The 18,003-nt window shown below is 38.3% G+C and overlaps 2 protein-coding genes across 2 annotated transcripts; both read left to right on the top strand.

Annotated features, from left to right (window-relative positions):
* The first annotated feature begins 1,526 nt into the window (after window positions 1-1,526).
* On the top strand, window positions 1,527-3,218 carry LOC119775653 (olfactory receptor 146-like). The gene has a single exon (XM_038273704.1). The coding sequence runs from the start codon at window positions 1,593-1,595 to the stop codon at window positions 2,559-2,561; it is 969 nt and encodes a 322-aa protein (XP_038129632.1). The 5' UTR covers window positions 1,527-1,592; the 3' UTR covers window positions 2,562-3,218.
* Window positions 3,219-8,678: 5,460 nt separating this feature from the next.
* On the top strand, window positions 8,679-9,917 carry LOC119775654 (olfactory receptor 1-like). The gene has a single exon (XM_038273705.1). It carries the CDS (start codon window positions 8,817-8,819, stop codon window positions 9,801-9,803), a length of 987 nt encoding a protein of 328 aa, XP_038129633.1. The 5' UTR covers window positions 8,679-8,816; the 3' UTR covers window positions 9,804-9,917.
* Window positions 9,918-18,003: the final 8,086 nt, after the last annotated feature.

The following is an 18,003-nucleotide window of genomic DNA, read 5'->3' as shown; positions in this document are numbered from 1 at the left end:
TGAGCTGTCCTAACAGTTGCCTGCAGAATTTTATTGGCTGCAATGTTGCTGGCTCTTCTTGACAAAGTTGTTTCAAAATGCTTCAATATAGAAAGAACTCAACAGTATGGGATGTGCAGAGGACAACAACTTTGTCAACTTTAAGACCTATTTCAATTTAATTATATATTTTCTTAATATATTTAAACACTTTTTTTGTCAAAATGTAGAATTTTTCTTCAATAGCTTCTCTTCTCTGCTCCTCTCATCCCTTCACCAGTGTTGCTAACTCCCCAGCAAGAAAGGCTGCTATTGGCTGTCCTAAAAGGTGCTATAAGGTGCTAGCTAATGCCTGTCTTCCAATCAATGGTAAATAATTTAGTTCGACGGAACTGTTAGAATAGTTTTAACTTGTTCATTGCCAGCATGTAGTCTAGCTTACTTTAAATTAGCCAATGGACGCAATACTGATGTTCTGAGAAACAGTCTATTTTATAAAGTAAATACCCTAAATGAATATTTGAAATGTGATGAAAATTTTTAGATTTTATATAGGCTTATTTGATTTTCAGGCTAATTCTAATGTATTTGTTAGCAGTTTTTTTTTCAGATTTTGAAAATTATTTCAGCTGTTTCACTTTAATTAATTGAATTTGAAAAAAAAAATACTTGACTTGAAAGGATTCAGATATTTATTTGCAATTTTTATGAGGTTTTGTTCCAAATTTGAATAGGTTCATTGCCAAAAGATTCTCCAAAGTAAAATCAAATATGTGTCCTACCATGACTATGAAGCTGATCCCAGTGGAAAATTAGTCAGACATAGAAGATCCTAGTGGCCTGTACACTGTACCAAATTTAACATTTATTCAGACAAAAGAATCAGAATGTAAGATATCGGTAACCTTAGAGCACATCGAAATGAATGACAGAGTGCAGGCCTCTGACCATACCCTGCAACTATCTCTGACTTATTTTGTCAGGAATGATTGCCAGTGCCAGTTTTGTAGATGTGCAAAATTGTCAGGAAGTTATCTCTAATGTGCTTCCAAGACCCTACAAACAGTGCTTTGGCTGATTTAAACATCATAGTGCAATCGCACCTCATTTTAATGATGCATTATGTAAATTACGTTACGTACACTAAAACAACATGGATAAATATTAGATTTTTCTGATCAAAATCTACAAGAATAAACTAGAATAAAGCCTTAGTATATTGAATACTCTAGTGCACGGGTGTCAAACTCGAGTCCTTGAAAGCTAATGTCCTGCAACTTTTAAATATTTCACTTGGTCAAAACATCTGAATCAAATGATTGAATTGCCTCCGTACTATGGAGCCAAGTTTTGCAGACTTCTGCTAATGACCTGATTACTCGATTCAGAAGGTTAAAAGCAGAGACATATCTAAAAAGTGCAGGGCAGCAGCCCTCGAGGACTGGAGTTAGACACTTCTACTCTAGAGAGACTGAGTGCATAAACAAATTGAAGGTATAAAAGCACTAAGAGCTTGTCAAACCTTCTTTACCTGTGAGACTACTTCAGAAAGCAGAATAACATTTTTTTGCAGTGTTGTGTACCCTGACATAAAATACCTTAAAAACATTGCAATGGAATTATTAAGCGCTAACTTTGGAAAAAACATCACCTTTGTTCGTCCTGCATATTTCATAATAAGTGGATTTATTGGCTTACCTAACATGAAGTACTACTATGTCCTTCTTTTTTTTGCCTTCATCATTTCCATTTTTGGAAACACTGCTGTAATGTCTTTGATATATCTGGATCCAAATCTTAAAACTCCTAAATTTGTTGCAGTTTTTAACCTTGCATTTGTGGACCTGTTAGGTAGCACTGCTCTGGTACCAAAAGTGATTGATATATTTCTATTTAATAACTATTCTATCACATATCGTGACTGCTTGACATTCTTTTTTTTCTGCTACTCTTTCCTTTCAATGCAGTCTCTTAATTTGGTTGCTCTATCCTATGACCGACTGATGGCCATCATGTTTCCTCTTCGCTATCATGTAAAGGTTACACATAAGAATATGTTGTCCCTGATATTGTTTTTCTGGTTATTTGTTTTTATTTCTAACTTAGTGGCAGTTGGTTTTCTCACAAGACTTTCGTTTTGTAAATCTGTAGTTATCAACAGCTATTTCTGTGACTACGGTCAGATTTTCCGACTTGCTTGTAATAATTACTTCCCCAATTTTGTCATAGGTCACATGATACCATGTTTTGTTCTTTGGCTTCCTCTTGGGATAATCTTGTTTAGTTACATCTCCATTGGACATGCCTTAGCTAAAGTAGCTACATTTGAAGAAAGAGTTAAAGCCTTTAAAACCTGCACTGCTCACCTTTCTTTAGTGGCAATCTATTATTTTCCTATATTAATCACATTTGCTATGTATGGAAGAATGCATCAAAATGCAAGAATTGTAAACCTGTCTATACCTGCTGTGGTTCCACCCATGTTGAATCCAATCATTTATGTTTTACAAACCCAGGAAATTAAGTTATCAATAAAAAAACTTATAAAAATCAAGAGGAAGCCAAAAGTTACAGTAAAGTAAGAAATTTCAAGAAAAGTTAAAGAAGTAAGTTGTTTTGCTTTTATTTTGTTAGGAATGATTGCCAGGTTAATAAGTATCCTTTTGTTTCCCCTTTTGCTAATGTTTCTGCATTATATGTGTAATGCTAAAGTGTTGATTACATAAGTGAAGGTGAGTTAGGATTGAACGTGAATATTTAAATGTTTAGTTCTATTCAAACTTTTCTAAAAACCAAATTGGAAAAAAGATCTTTTGATATACTGAAGCTTTTGATAAAAAAAGGTTAGTTCAAATGTCATTTACTGCATTTTCCCATTGTTTGAATTGTTACATTTCGAAAAGATTCAAACAATTCACAAAGCCTTTTTAATGAATAACTGCCTTTGTCAGCTATAATTTCCTTTCTGTCCCCTAATATTTTACAACTTTACACGAACCAGAGTTAATTTCTCCCCTTAAGCTAGACCTAACATGTGTCTTGTAAATACTCTAATTTAACAATAGTTGAAACTTACAATGAAGCACTCATTATTCATGTTTAAGCTCTACAGCATGCCAAACATGCAAAAAAGTAATGGAAATACAGGAGTGCCATTAAGTTTTCTTTCCGAGTGCCAACTGATCAAAGCTGGCAGTCATAGAATATTACAAGTACCTAGTTCAAAATCCATTCAGTCTCTGAGCAAGAGGATTACCCCTTGCTCACACTGGCCCCGGTGCGGTTACCGAGCCGACGGAGACCGCAACTCCCGCACACCCCCTCTCACACCGCCCTTTTGACTACGGTGCGGTGCGGCTCTGCGGCTCCGGCAACAGGTCCGGAGATTTAACAGAAGTTCACTTGAGTTCACGTAACTTCACGCGATGACACAACCCAAATAAAGGATTTTTGCGAGAGCTTGTTGCGGAGGGCTCCGGCACGCCGCAAGGATAGCTTTCTTGCTGAATTTTCTGCAGCGCCGGAGTGTCTCGGTAACCGCAGCCGGACAGCTCAGCAGCCAGTGAGAGAGGTTTACGTCTTTTTAAGGACTTGGAATCACTGCGGCGCCGCACCCACCGCACCGCAACGGTAAGACCGGAGTCGGTGTGAGCCTGGGGTAAGTCCTACATTGCTCTGTAAGAAGAAAATTTATTTTGAATATACACTGACAATAGAAAGTTATTGTTATGTGGCTGCAAGGTGGCGCAATGTGTAGAACTGCTTCATTGCAACAAAAAGGTCCTTGGTTTGATCTACGGTCTAGAATCTTTCTGCATTGTGTTTGTGTGTTCTCCCTGTGCATGCATGGGTTCTTCCTGAATATTCCGGCTTTCTTCCACAGGCCAAAAAAATAACTATAAGGTTTTTTGCCAACTCTAAAGTTGCTGTTAGATGTGTGTCTGTTTAGTTGTGTATTCCAAACAAGTTAAAAGAAAGATAAAAAAAAAAAAAAAAGTTGAGTATCTTTGGTGACCTGGCGAGAGTAGTGATGGGAATTGCAAAGCCTCATGAACCCTTGAACCACTTGAACACAACTGGCCAAAACTCACCACACTGATTTACGCATTTCATACAGTTTTGAGGATGGAAATCTGCTGGATGATTAATGTTTGCATTTATTGCTAGAGTGGTGTGTTCAATAACAATAAAAGTAGTAAATACATCTCTGACTCACATCATGCTTAATACGAAATAATTGCTCTTAAAATGCATGAAATAACATTTACTAAAAGCTGTTCATAAAGCAGAACTTTATAACTCAGTTGGGCAGCAACTTTAACTGTGACAGTGCCTATTTTACTGTAAAATGGGAAGGAAAAATAAAAGCTGATTTTACCGGACCTGATGTGAACACAGTTGAACTGTGGGCCTGAGCATGAAGAAATAAATTATGGTGTTACTGCTACTCAACGCAATCCAGGTGGCGTGCACCAGTGCACTACTGACTGTGCACTACTGACTGTGCATGCAGGTAACTATCTGACCACAGTGCAGAGAGCACTGACCCAAAGCAGGTCCGTCCTGCCAAGATGGGGGTTTCATGCAGGTCATGCACAGGGTATAGCGGAGCAGAGCAACCGGATGTGCTATCTGTCATGCTCTTGCAGCTGCATTAGGGGCTTCCTCAACCTCATTCAGCACATCCAAATCAAACAAGTGTGATGCGAATGAATTAATCTGAATGCTGGGTGGGGCTGCTTTCATGTGCGCACTGCACGCTGTCTCCTGTCCAATTACCTGCTGCATTTGATTTTCCTTCTTTTACTAAAGAGTATACAAGAAATATAGTCCTAGATTAAGCTTATTTCCTGTGATAAAAAGGTCTTAAAGCCTGTCAAGTTGGGCCATTTTGTCATGTCTGGTCTGCCATGTTCTGTCATAACAGGTTGTCCTAATTGTTCCACTTTCCAGTCCTGCCCTTTTCTCTGCTTCCTCTCTAAAACCTCACTTCCAGGACATGTTCTCACAGGTCCAGATATGTCTTGTGGTATGTCTTATTGCTAATATCTGCATTTTCTTACATATTAAAACCATAACTAAAGCTGTTGCCTAAGCATTATTCATGCAGCCTAATGCATGTCATGAAAGACAAAATGGATTGCTGTAAAGTCACATCTTAGCATAACTTTTATCTGTTTTTCTATCTGCTTCTGTAAATGCCTGCCTGTAGCATATATTTATTCCATGTAACATACTCCTCAGTAAAGCATCTCTACTTTACTCTAAAGTTGTTATGTTTCTTGCAACAGTGCTGGTTTGATCTGAGTCAGAAAGCTCACAGAGCTGAGAATAAAGGTTAGTTCTCAGAGGGTTACCATCAGATAAGCGCTAATGGATGCGGGATATTTACAGTAAATAACTGCCTTTGTCCCTCCTTCGTAGTGTAAACAGATGATCCACCAGCAGCAGCCCATCTCTTTATGTGTAGCCCGAAGCAAAACCACACCAAAAATACATGTTTTGTCATTACAAATATACATGAAAGAAAAATAAGTTTGTCAGGGCCAGCTTAAAATAATCTAGTAATAAAGTTATAGTGAAACCTAATAGGACTATATTTTCATAATTCAAAACCTATTTTCTTTTCATGTGTACATAGATACAGCCCCGGTTTTTGTTTTACATAAGCTGTTATTCTTTTGATAGGGTAGGTTAAAGTGAATGTATAGTTAACTTTTTTGCATTGATAATGTTCCTTTGCTAAAATGTTACAATAAAAATCACATTTAAGATTTAAATAATACTCTCAAGTGCATGTTTATAGCAGTTTTAAAGCTTGCATAAATCTTTTTTGGGGGAGTCAGAATATCAATGTCTGTTTCAGCTTTTATAAAAGCAAAAAAGATAGTACACTTGTCAGAATGTATAATTTGCTGACTGTTTGCTTATACGCATACCCATAAAAAAAATAAAAAAAAACATCACACTACTGTGTATCCTCCATTTTTATGTATAAGAAGTCATGATGCCATAAAAATTACTATATCATTGCTTTACTATGCATTTGTAGTTGCATCAAAGCAATGGGATAGCTGCCACTAGGTGGCATTGAATAGGGTGAAAATAGCCCAGAAAAAGTGACTGATATGATTATACCTTCAGCCAGACATGGGCAATGTGGAGTCAACAAGTCATCTCCATGTCATGTATTTAATCTACCCAACCAATTAACCAGGGGAGTCCAATCTGCACAGGTTAATTCACGGTGAAGATTGGACTCACCTGCTTCAGTGGCTGGGTAGAACAAATACATGACATGGAGATGACTTGTTGACTCCACATTGCCCATGTCTGCCTTCAGCAAATACTTTTTACAAAATCTAATTTTAACCACTGTATTCTGAAGAGTTAAAAGTATAACACAAAGCAGATTTACACTGAATATGCTTCTGTAAAAAAAATATTGATCAAAGTTTGCATTTTAAGAAGGGAATAAAATTCGAATTAAGAGGTTTACAATGAATGCAATCCTGAGAAACTGGCGTCCGTTTTCCAGGAGTTATTCTTTCTTTATATGTTCACAATTGTGAAATAGACAGAGGTTCAACTGAAGAAGCTTTTCATACGTCCACCTGTGACACAGCCAATCAGCTTTGAACCACACCTCCACGAAAGCCAATCAGCATCCAAAGTTAATCTTAAAAGGCTTCTGATATGCGCCTGTCTGCTCCTGTGCGCAGGTGGTGGATGCGCTGTGACTTCATTCAGATGACCATGTTTCAACCCACCTCCAGCCCCTCCTCCACCATCATAGCTAAAACTTCATCAGAGTGTTATTCCTCCCGGACTCTTACTGTGTTCCCTGTTCTCATCTTAACCGGTCCGGCAGAAGACCGCCATGTTGAGCCTGGTTCTGCCAGAGGTTTCTTCCCAACAGGGAGTTTTTCCTCTCCACTGTTGCTTCATGCTTGCTCATCATGGACAGGTTCATTAACCTGTGTTATCCAAACTAGACTTCCATCTTCCAGATACCTGAGTGAAGCTCTAATATCAGCTCACACAAATCACTGGATCTCCCCATAAAGCTCAGCATACCATCTCACTAACCAGCAGTCTACAGACCAGCTTCATCTATCTCCACTCCACCACCAGTTTTAGGCCTGGGAGGGAAAAAGCCCTATTCTTTACTCCTGTTCATGCATATCCATCAAATTAAGTGCTATGTTTCTTGCTGAGGTCTGAGCACCAAAGACAAAGTAATTGTATCTATAAATTTCTCCTAGTTGTCTTTTCTCTTTGTGTGAGTTTTTCAGATCTTGCTGTTATGCTGATGATTCCACGATTTGTTTATGCAATGAGGCAAATCATTCCAGACATTTCTAAGAAAAAAAAAGAAGCTTACTGTTACCCCTGACTATAACTTCCAGACACTCATAGTATATTCTTCTGTATGTACATAACTCTTAGATAGTCTGAAACAGGTGTACTAACCTTTACTGTTTTTTTAATTCTTTATAAACATATATTGCTGAAACGGGAAAAAAAACACTTTAAATTGTTACAACCAAACTCATTAAACTCCCTTGCAAATTAGGTTTATTTGTAAAATTCTATATTTTCACAATTAACAAAATGTCAACTAAAAGCTCATTAAAATATATGTTACAAAGCTGAATACTAAAAAATACCAAAAAATATTTTTCTAGCTCCCTAAATAACTTTAGGTAGCATAAACACTTGTGATATCACCCAACATCACATAGGAAAAGACCAATTAAATACCTGGATGGAAAATGGGGTTTTGTATGTTAGAAATTTTGCTGAGTCAAGAAAGATCTCTAAAATGTTTGGTGAAGAGGTTGTTGCTTCGTACAAGTAAGGAAAATATATAAAAAGATTGCAAAGACTGTGGATGTCCTCAGAGATATCATTGTCATCATATTTGCAGATTTAAAGTCACCGCAATTGCAGATACATCACATAGATGTGGTCAAAGAAGTACATTGCATGAAATTTTAAGAAGACAGGTGGTCAATATCATTTGACTAACTGCAAAAGAATTACAGCAAGAATGAAATTTGTATAGTCTTAAACATTAAGGTATATTTTGATCTTTTGTGGTAATGAAGGCATTTTACCAGTGTTTCAGTCTGCTAAGGTGGAAAGGTATCTGTGTTTGACTGCCTGTGTGTACAAAAAGTAAAAAAACAGTGTTCTTTAGACCTCTATGGGACTGTAAGGAAACTGTGAACTGTGGTTCAACAGAAAAATATAAACAAGGGAAGAACAAGGCAAGGCAGAGAGAAATGCTAAAGTTTAAAAGAAATATGTATATTTAAATTTAACTGTATGTTACTTTCATTTTCACTTTAACCACTGAAAACAATTGATGTTATATATTCTCCATACAGGCCAACGTGTAAATAAAGGAAGAAGTCTGAATTTGGTACAATTTTTGGTACAATTTTTGGTACAATTTTCTATTTCATTAAAATAAACACATTTGGTGTAAAACAGGATTGAAAAGAGCAAATTCCCCAAAAAATACTGAATGCACCACACCAGAATGTATCAAGATTTGATCATTTTTACACTGAAAGAGATGTACACAAGACACACTGTTCCCATGTGTCTTGTACACTCATTGGAATAGACATTGACAACCTATATAATGGCACCAGGTGAGATTCATTTCTTCTCTCTTAAACCACCTCTGTTACATCATTTAAAAGTCTGACAGAAATCTACCAGATGAGATTGTGGTAAGAGCTCATAAGCGTCTCTTTTTCTGACAGAGGAGAACGTATTGTCACAGAGGAGATGTGTGGTAGTTTATGAACTATTGAAGGACTGCAATGATGGAACTATTTAATCCTGCCTTTGGAAAAAATATAACTTTTGTGCGTCCAGCATATTTTATAATAAATGGATTTATTGGCTTACCTAATATGAAGTACTACTATATATTTCTCTTTTTCCTATATATAATATCTGTGGTGGGTAACACAGCTGTAATGGCTCTAATATATCTAGATCACAATCTAAGAACTCCAAAGTATGTTGCTGTTTTTAATCTTGCTTTTGTTGATCTGTTAGGGAGTTCTGCTCTGGTACCAAAAGTAATTGATGTCTTTCTGTTTAACCATAACATAATTCCATACAATGACTGTTTGACGTTCCTTTTTTTCTGCTACACATGCCTTTCAATGCAGTCTTTTAATTTGGTTGCTCTCTCCTATGACCGACTTATTGCTATCATATTTCCTCTTCACTATCAAGTGAAAGTAACCCACAAGTCAATGATGTCTTTGATTGCATCTTTCTGGATCTTTGTTATTATTGCTGTCTTAATTTCAGTTGGCCTTCTAACAAGACTTTCCTTCTGTAAATCTTTGGTTATTAAGAGCTATTTCTGTGACCACGGCCAGATCTACAGACTTGCTTGCAATGACAATTTTCCAAATGACGTGATTGCATTTTTTTATCCTGTTGTTATTTTTTGGATTCCACTTGTTTTTATCCTTTTAAGTTACCTATATATTAGTTATACTCTAGTTAAAGTGGCAACATTTCAAGAGGGAATCAAAGCCTTCAAGACATGTGTAGCTCATCTTTCATTAGTAGTTGTCTATTTTACTCCATTGTTGATGACATTTACACTGATGGAAAAAATACATCCAAACAACAGGATCATAAACTTATCTCTGACCTCTGTCCTGCCACCTATGTTGAATCCAATCATTTATGTTCTACAGACACATGAAATCAGGGTATCAATGAAAAAATTATTTAAAATATTTTCTAAAACAAAAGTAAAGATAAAGAATTGTACAACAGCGTGACTTGACTGATATAAAAAAACAAAAAAACAAGAAAAAAACAACTTATACTTAAATTCCAATGAAAATGTTTGCTAGTATATGTTAAGGATAGTATATATGAGTATATAGATGTTTCAGTTTTTCATGTTGGGGGGGAAAAAGTGTTTCCTCTGACACTTTCTACAGTTTTAATTGACTTAATTATCTTACAAAAAATTTAGACACTGTTTGAAGTATAATATGAGAAAAATCTTGTTTCACTAAAAAATACCATGATAAATCTTTTTCTAATGGACATACAATATTGTGCTTATGTAAGTGTTTTTGTTTATGAGACTGAGTCTATTTCAACAATAAAGACATAAAAACTTAGTATAAGGGTATGAGTTGTTTTTGGTGTTCTGTATAGTCATATAATGTAACTATGCCCTTTTAATAAAACAACAAATATATTAAAGCAATATTTAAATGAAAACTACTGTTACACATTCTGAACTGTTCTCCCAGTTAAAAAGTTTTGTGAAATCATTTTTTTTTTTTTTTTTTTACAATTAGGTTCTGGTATGTATAGTATCATGATACAATCATCATATAACCCTGAAACAATCTTACTATACAAATTTTGTCCCTTTCATTATCATTTACTGAAACATATTCAAGTCATATACGTAATAGAAATGGGCAAAAGCTCCAGACTTCCAGGTTTGATCTGAGTGTAACCACATTAAAATTGAATGAAGGGTGTATAGGTTCTGGCCTCTCATCTTGTGCCACTTTGTTTTTAAAAAGACCGAAAGCATTTAGACATTTGTGTCAAAAACTTTTTTAAGGGCAGGTGTGGGCACTTGATTGTTATGTAATTCTCAGTCAAGCAGACAAATAGCCTGATACTGATTTAAAGATGTGGTGCTCGAGTTTGGAAGAGTTTCCTGTGAAGAAAATATTCGTTGAAAGGATCTCTCCTTACAGGTGAAACAAGCCCTGCTTAAGCTTGAAAACAGAGCAAAACCATCTGACAAAAGGCTGAAGTTATAAAAGTGGCAAAATGTTCAGTTAAGTACATTCTGAGAAAGAAAGCACTTGTGAACTTAATATGCAAAAAGTTTATTACTTAAGTGTAACTCAGCAAGAACTTATCTCTTCAAATACAAATTACACAAATTTTTAAATTGCACTAAATGCTGAACATTGAATAGTGATTGTTAGGCAATGATTTACGCAGAGCTGAACTGTCCTAGTTCTTTCAGTATAAGAAATGAAACCTTATCTTCTGTTTACAGCGAATGTAAAACTCTTACATCCTGCTGTATATATTTTAGGATGTTAGTGGAAGGAATTGTTCTATAATTAATGTTCATGGACTGTTCACACTTCTATAGAAGTGCATTTTTTTCCCCAAGTTGCTTAAAATATCAGGGATTCTTATTTAAAGCTAAATTATTATAACTGTCAACCTATTTGGTGGTTGAATAACCCAAATAGTCTATTGAATAAAAGAAATATATTTGTAGCTGTGCTCATATGATAATTAAGTCCTTAAATTAGGAGCAAAAAAATTTTTTTTAATTAAAAAGTTGTTTTATTTTGTTGATATTACTTATTTAAAATGCAATTAATTGTAATAAATTAATTACAGAGCCTTTATTCAACACGATTAAAAACTACCCGAAATATAAATCCAAACTGACCCAGGAGTATATTAGGACAAAGAAGTGGAATATTTTTGAAAGGCTGAGTCGGTCACTTGATACTAACCCAATGGAGATTGCATGCCACTTGTTAAAAATAAAACGACAGACAGAAAGGCCCCCGAACAAACAGCAACTGGAAACTGCAGCAATAAAGGCATTAAAATCAGGAAACACGTTGTGTTGTGATGTCCATAAGCTTAAATGTCCCATATTATGCAAAATTTTAATGATCTGCCCTGATAGCTCACCTAAATCCCTCATGCCTTTCACCTGCATAAGTGTCTCCAGCTCCCAATTATCCCTAATCTCATCCACCTGCAGGTTTCCCTTATATTGGGCTCAGTTCCAGCTATCATGGCCAGATCATTGTTTATTTGCTTTTTGTTTGTTCCCTGTTTGATTTCTGTTTCTCCAGTCAGTCAGTTTTGTTAATTTTAGTTCCAAGGTTCCTGAGTTTATTCTTAAGCCAGTGTCCTCAGGCGAGTTATTTCCCTAACCAGTTGTGAGAGCATTTCAGTGTTTCCCTAGTGATTCTGTTTTCCTGATTCCGTTCCTTCTCATCCACTGATCCTGTCTGTCACTGCCTGATCTGCCCTGCTTGAACCTCGGTTGGACTCCTGCTGGATTCAGCCTCTGTGCATTTCTGTCTGAGCTGGATGCTCGACGCACGGGACTCTGAACCTGCTTTCACGCTCTGATGGATTCCTGGAACCCGGATATGTCTGTTCCTGAATGGACTGTACTGTTGAACCAGAATCAGTGATTGGTTGTGCCCCCACACCTGCAGTCGCTGTGTTTGCAGTTCCACAGCAGCGCGTGTCTGTTTATGTTTTTGTTTTAATAAACATTTTGAAATTTCCTCCTGGCTGTCTCACCCTCAATACTGGGTCCATCTGTCCCGTTTTCTGATAAAATTGTCATGATCTGGCCTGTTTGCTCTCCCTTAATTAGTAATTCCTCTCACCTGCCCTCTTCCCTCCCTGCCTCATTATAATTTATTCCCCTCACCTGTTTCCTCTAGTTTATATTCAGTTCAGCCTGAGCATTCAGTGCCAGATCATTGCTTGTCTCTCTGTCAGTCTTTCTGTTCAGTTTTTATTTGGTTCATGTCCTGGATCCTGGCAGCCAGTGGAAAGAGGGTTTTAGTGTTTGTCTCGTCTCCTGATTGTCCACTGTTCCTCCCCCGTGGAGTCCTCTGGGTTTTTGGCTCATTATGGGGGGAGGTTAAGTTTTTATCAAAGTAAGCCTGGCTCCAGGGAGGAGACCAGTTTAAAGTCTGCTTCAAGTTCCGGTTCCTACGTCCTGTCTCGGCTACCGTCTTCCACTGAGCCTGCTCATCTGCACCTGATCCTGTCTGCTCCTGTGCGTGACCACCTGGTCATGCTTCTGGTCCCAGTCTGACTCTGAACCCTCCTGGAAGCCTGTGCATGCCTGGAAGTCTGGATCCTGCCACCTGTCTCTGTTCCTGTCTGATCTGGATCCTGCCTGTTCCTGTCTGTTCTGGATCCCTCACCAGGATCAGCTTCCAGCATGACCTCTGGGACTGCAGCACTGGGGACACTCGTGGTCTGGACTGTTAAACCAGGTAAGTGACCATCCCAGATAATCATATATCAGTTTATCGTGGTCACTTACCTGTGTTTCCTCCCCTAGAGTGACTGAGATTGGGCGGTGCCCCGCCCCCCCTGCCTGCAGTGTCCGCGAGCCACAGCTCCGCTTTTGTTTTGTTTTTATTTTAATAAACCTTTTGAACTTTCCTACTGACTGTCTCTTCTGAATACTGGGTCCATCTGTCCTCGATTCCTGACAGAATGATCTGGCCACAACAGGACCCATCGGGGGACAGTCAGTAGGATAAGGTTGGTTTTTCTTTTCGGATTAGTTTTTCGTCCCGGTTCTGACATGCAGGAGATTCTGTTTCTAGTCTGTGTTTTGGGTCTGTGTCTCCCGATGTCAGAAGCCCACGTTCTGTTTTTTTTTTTTTTTTTTTTTTCTGTATGATCTGTGTCTGGACCTGACCCCCCCCTACCCGCCCTGCTTGGTTTGCTTTTTTTTCGTGGTTCTTTTTTGGGCGTCTGGAATCCGCCCTTGGGGGGGGGGCTCTGTCATGATCTGGCCTGTTTGCTCTCCCTTAATTAGTAATTCTTCTCACCTGCCCTCTTCCCTCCCTGCCTCATTATAATTTATTCCTCTCACCTGTTTCCTCTAGTTTATATTCAGTTCAGCCTGAGCATTCAGTGCCAGATCATTGCTTGTCCTTTTGTTAGTCTGTCTGTTCACTTTGCTTTGATGGTTCATGTCCTGGATCCTTAGCTGCCAGTGGAAAGAGGGTTTTGGTGTTTGTCTCGTCTCCTGATCGTCCACTGTTCCTTCCCCGCGGAGTCCTCTGGGTTTTTGGCTCATTATGGGGGGGGGTTCAGTTTTTATCAAAGTAAGCCTGGCTCCAGGGAGGAGACCAGTTTAAAGTCTGCTTCAAGTTCCGGTTCCTACGTCCTGTCTCGGCTACCCTCTTCCACTGAGCCTGCTCATCTGCAACTGATCCTGTCTGCTCCTGTGCGTGACCACCTGGTCATGCTTCTGGTCCCAGTCTGACTCTGAACCCTCCTGGAAGCCTGTGCATGCCTGGAAGTCTGGATCCTGCCACCTGTCTCTGTTCCTGTCTGTTCTGGATCCCTCACCAGGATCAGCTTCCAGCATGACCTCTGGGACTGCAGCACTGGGGACACTCGTGGTCTGGACTGTTAAACCAGGTAAGTGACCAACCCAGATAATCATACAGGTGCTGGTCATAAAATTAGAATATCATGAAAAAGTAGATTGATTTCAGTAATTCCATTTAAAAAGTGAAATTTGTATATTATATTCATACATTACATACAAACTCATATATTTCAGATGTTTATTGTGTTTAATTTTGATGATTACAAATGACAACAAATGAAAATCTCAAATTCATCATATCAGAAAATTAGAATATTGTGAAAAGGTTCAAAATTGATGGCCCCTGGTGCCACACTCTAATCAGCTAATTAACTCAAACCACCTGCAAAAGCCTTTAAATGGTCTTTCAGTCTAGTTCTATAGGCTACACAATCATGGGGAAGACTGCTGACTTGACAGTTGTCCAAAAGACGACCATCGACACCTTGCACAAGGAGGGCAAGACACAAAAGGTCATCGCTAAAGAGGCTGGCTGTTCACAGAGCTCAGTGTCCAAGCACATTAATAGAGAGGCGAAGGGAAGGAAAAGATGTGGTCGAAAAAAGTGTACAAGCAAGAGAGATAACCGCACCCTGGAGAGGATTGTGAAACAAAACCCATTCAAAAATGTGGGGGAGATTCACAAAGAGTGGACTGCAGCTGGAGTGAGTGCTTCAAGAACCACCACACACAGACGTATGAAAGACATGGGTTTCTGCTGTCGCATTCCTTGTGTCAAGCCACTCTTGAACCACAGACAGCGTCAGAAGCGTCTTGCCTGGGCTAAAGAGAAACAGGACTGGACTGCTGGTGAGTGGTCCAAAGTCATGTTCTCTGATGAAAGTAAATTTTGCATTTCCTTTGGAAATCAAGGTCCCAGAGTCTGGAGGAAAAGAAGAGAGGCACTTCATCCACGTTGCTTGAAGTCCAGTATAAAGTTTCCACAGTCAGTGATGGTTTGGGGTGCCATGTCATCTGCTGGTGTTGGTCCATTGTGTTTTCTGAGGTCCAGGGTCAACGCAGCCACATACCAGGAAGTTTTAGAGCACTTCATGCTTCCTGCAGCTGACCAACTTTTTGGAGATGCAGATTTCATTTTCCAACAGGACTTGGCACCTGCACACAGTGCCAAAGCTACCAGTACCTGGTTGAAGGACCATGGTATCCCTGCTCTTAATTGGCCAGCAAACTCTCCTGACCTTAACCCCATAGAAAATCTATGGGGTATTGTGAAGAAGAAGATGCAATACACCAGACCCAACAATTCAGAAGAGCTAAAAGCCACTATTAGAGCAACCTGGGCTATCATAACACCTGAGCAGTGCCACAGACTGATCGACTCCATGCCACGCCGCATTGCTGCAGTAATACAGGCCAAAGGAGGCCCAACTAAATACTGAGTGCTGTACATGCTCATACTTTTCATGTTCATACTTTTCAGTTGGCCAACATTTCTATAAATCCTTTGTTTTTATTGGTCTTCAGTAATATTCTAATTTTCTGATATGATGAATTTGAGATTTTCATTTGTTGTCATTTGTAATCATCAAAATTAAACAAAATAAACATCTGAAATATATGAGTTTGTATGTAATGTATGAATATAATATACAAGTTTCACTTTTTAAATGGAATTACTGAAATCAATCTACTTTTTCATGATATTCTAATTTTATGACCAGCACCTGTATATCAGTTTATCGTGGTCACTTACCTGTGTTTCCTCCCCTAGAGTGACTGAGATTGGGCGGTGCCCCGCTCCCCCTACCTGCAGTGTCCACGAGCCACAGCTCCGCTTTTGTTTTGTTTTTATTTTAATAAACCTTTTGAACTTTCCTACTGACTGTCTCTCCTGAATACTGGGTCCATCTGTCCTCGATTCCTGACAAAAATTCACGTATTAATTATTTTGTAAGTCATATCTGTCCTGAAACGTGTGTATGAAATTCTCAAATTAAAAAACCCTTTTCTTTTTCTCACTGCCTTTCTTGACCTATTAGCTAATGTATGCTCAAAACACTGTTTGAAAAATCATGCCCTTCAAGATGTCATAAGGGAAAATCCATCTGTAGCAACCCATCGGTCAAACTACAGCCTTCTTCTAATGTATAATTCCATTATTATTAGTATGAGAAATCAACATTTACAATTGCTTAAATGAAGGGTTTTGTTTGAAAAAACATTGTTTTCCTGCATTTTTATGCATTCATTTTGTCCAACCTACTGGAATAAAGCTCAACGTTGAAACATTTATTTTTGTTAATGTACAGAACCATCAGTTTGAAAATATTGTCTCTGTCCTAATATTTATTAATTTAAATGCATAATCTAGACAAAAAAAACATTAACATTTTTATCTAAAATATACAAAGCAATTTCATCATTTGACCAATGAACAGTAAAACCAAAAATGAAATACACTTAACGAAAATTTAAGCGTAACACTTTTGTTTTTGCTCCCATTTTTTTATGAGATAAACTTAAAGATCTAAAACTTTTTCCACATACACACTATAACAATTTCCCTCATATTTTTCACAAACCAGTCTAAATCTGTAAAAGTGAGCACTTATGTTTTGCTGAGATAATCCATCCCACCGCACAGGTGTGCCATATCAAGATGCTGATTAGATGCCTTGATTAGAGCACAGGTGTGACATAAACTGGTTTTCTGGGACAGATGGACCCAGTATTAAAGGTGAGACCGAAAGTGGGAAAGTTCAAAACATTTATTTAAACAAAATATAAACGGAACAGAAGCGCAGAGCTGTGGATCTGCGGACCGCAGCGGCTGCAGCAGGGGGGCGGGGCACTGCCCAATCCTGAAACGCTGGAGGGAGCAACACAGGTAAGTGACCACGATCACCCTGACAGGAGATGATTATCCGTGTGAGTCCCTTACCTGTGTAACAGTTCAGTCCATCCTCTCCCAGTAGGGCAGGATCCAGACAATGGATCTGGCAAATGAGCAGAGCCGCCCAGAGAGCGTCCCTCAGTGACCCAATATAAAGGAATAGACGCAGGTGGATAAGATGAGCGATAATTAGGAACCGGGCAGGGTTAGGCAGGTGAGTGACATGAGTAATTAAGGTCAGCTATCAGGGCAGATCATGACACCTTCATTATCTTTTGGTGAGTCTGGAAGGGTTTTAAGGAAAACTGTAAATCCTTTAGCAATTACAGAGACATTATGTGTAAGCAGAGGCTTCAGTTTACACACTGAACAACCATGTAAAAATTCATGAATCTCATCAGAAAACCACTCCACTATGTTGTGTGATGTCATCCACTCTAAATCTGTGTTTTAAGCAATGGCATTCCATTCTCCTTGCAATGCTATAGCAGGCACCAGTAACATATACCTTTTTTAACGGTTTTGGTTGTGTTTAAGTTCTTTATTTTAGTTTTCAGTTTCACTTTGATCCATGTTTTTCTTTGTTTTCTGTTTTTACTCTGTTCTGTTTAATTCATATTTTGTGGTGTTTTCTGGATGTATTTGTGTTCTTAGGTACTGTTGTTTGCCCTCTGTTGCCCTCTTGTGTTGGTCTAATTTTCCCTAGTTCCTTTCTAGTCTCCTCTGTTCACACCTGCCCCCAATCTGCTGATTAGCCTGGTCTTTGTTTCTCTCTCCCATGTATGCACCTCCTGCTCAGTTGCTGTTGCTGGTTTTTCATCATTTCTTTTCCCCCTTCTTGTTATGAGTATTCCTTGTTTTCAGTATGTTTGGAATCTGTGAACTTGACACCTTTAACAAATATCAAATCCATCACTTCCTGCCTGGTCCTCCTTTATTGCATGTATTACCTCATAATATCTACATAAGTACTTTA

This window comes from Cyprinodon tularosa, unplaced genomic scaffold (assembly GCF_016077235.1).
Source record: "Cyprinodon tularosa strain WSP-4 unplaced genomic scaffold, ASM1607723v1 ctg887, whole genome shotgun sequence".
Taxonomy (NCBI): domain Eukaryota; kingdom Metazoa; phylum Chordata; class Actinopteri; order Cyprinodontiformes; family Cyprinodontidae; genus Cyprinodon; species Cyprinodon tularosa.
This window is presented reverse-complemented; position numbering and strand designations above follow the sequence as displayed.

Bases quoted from the DNA above. Each gene is read 5' to 3' on its own strand.
- LOC119775653 (XM_038273704.1), top strand. From the start codon at position 1,593: ATGGAATTATTAAGCGCTAACTTTGGAAAAAACATCACCTTTGTTCGT.
- LOC119775654 (XM_038273705.1), top strand. From the start codon at position 8,817: ATGATGGAACTATTTAATCCTGCCTTTGGAAAAAATATAACTTTTGTG.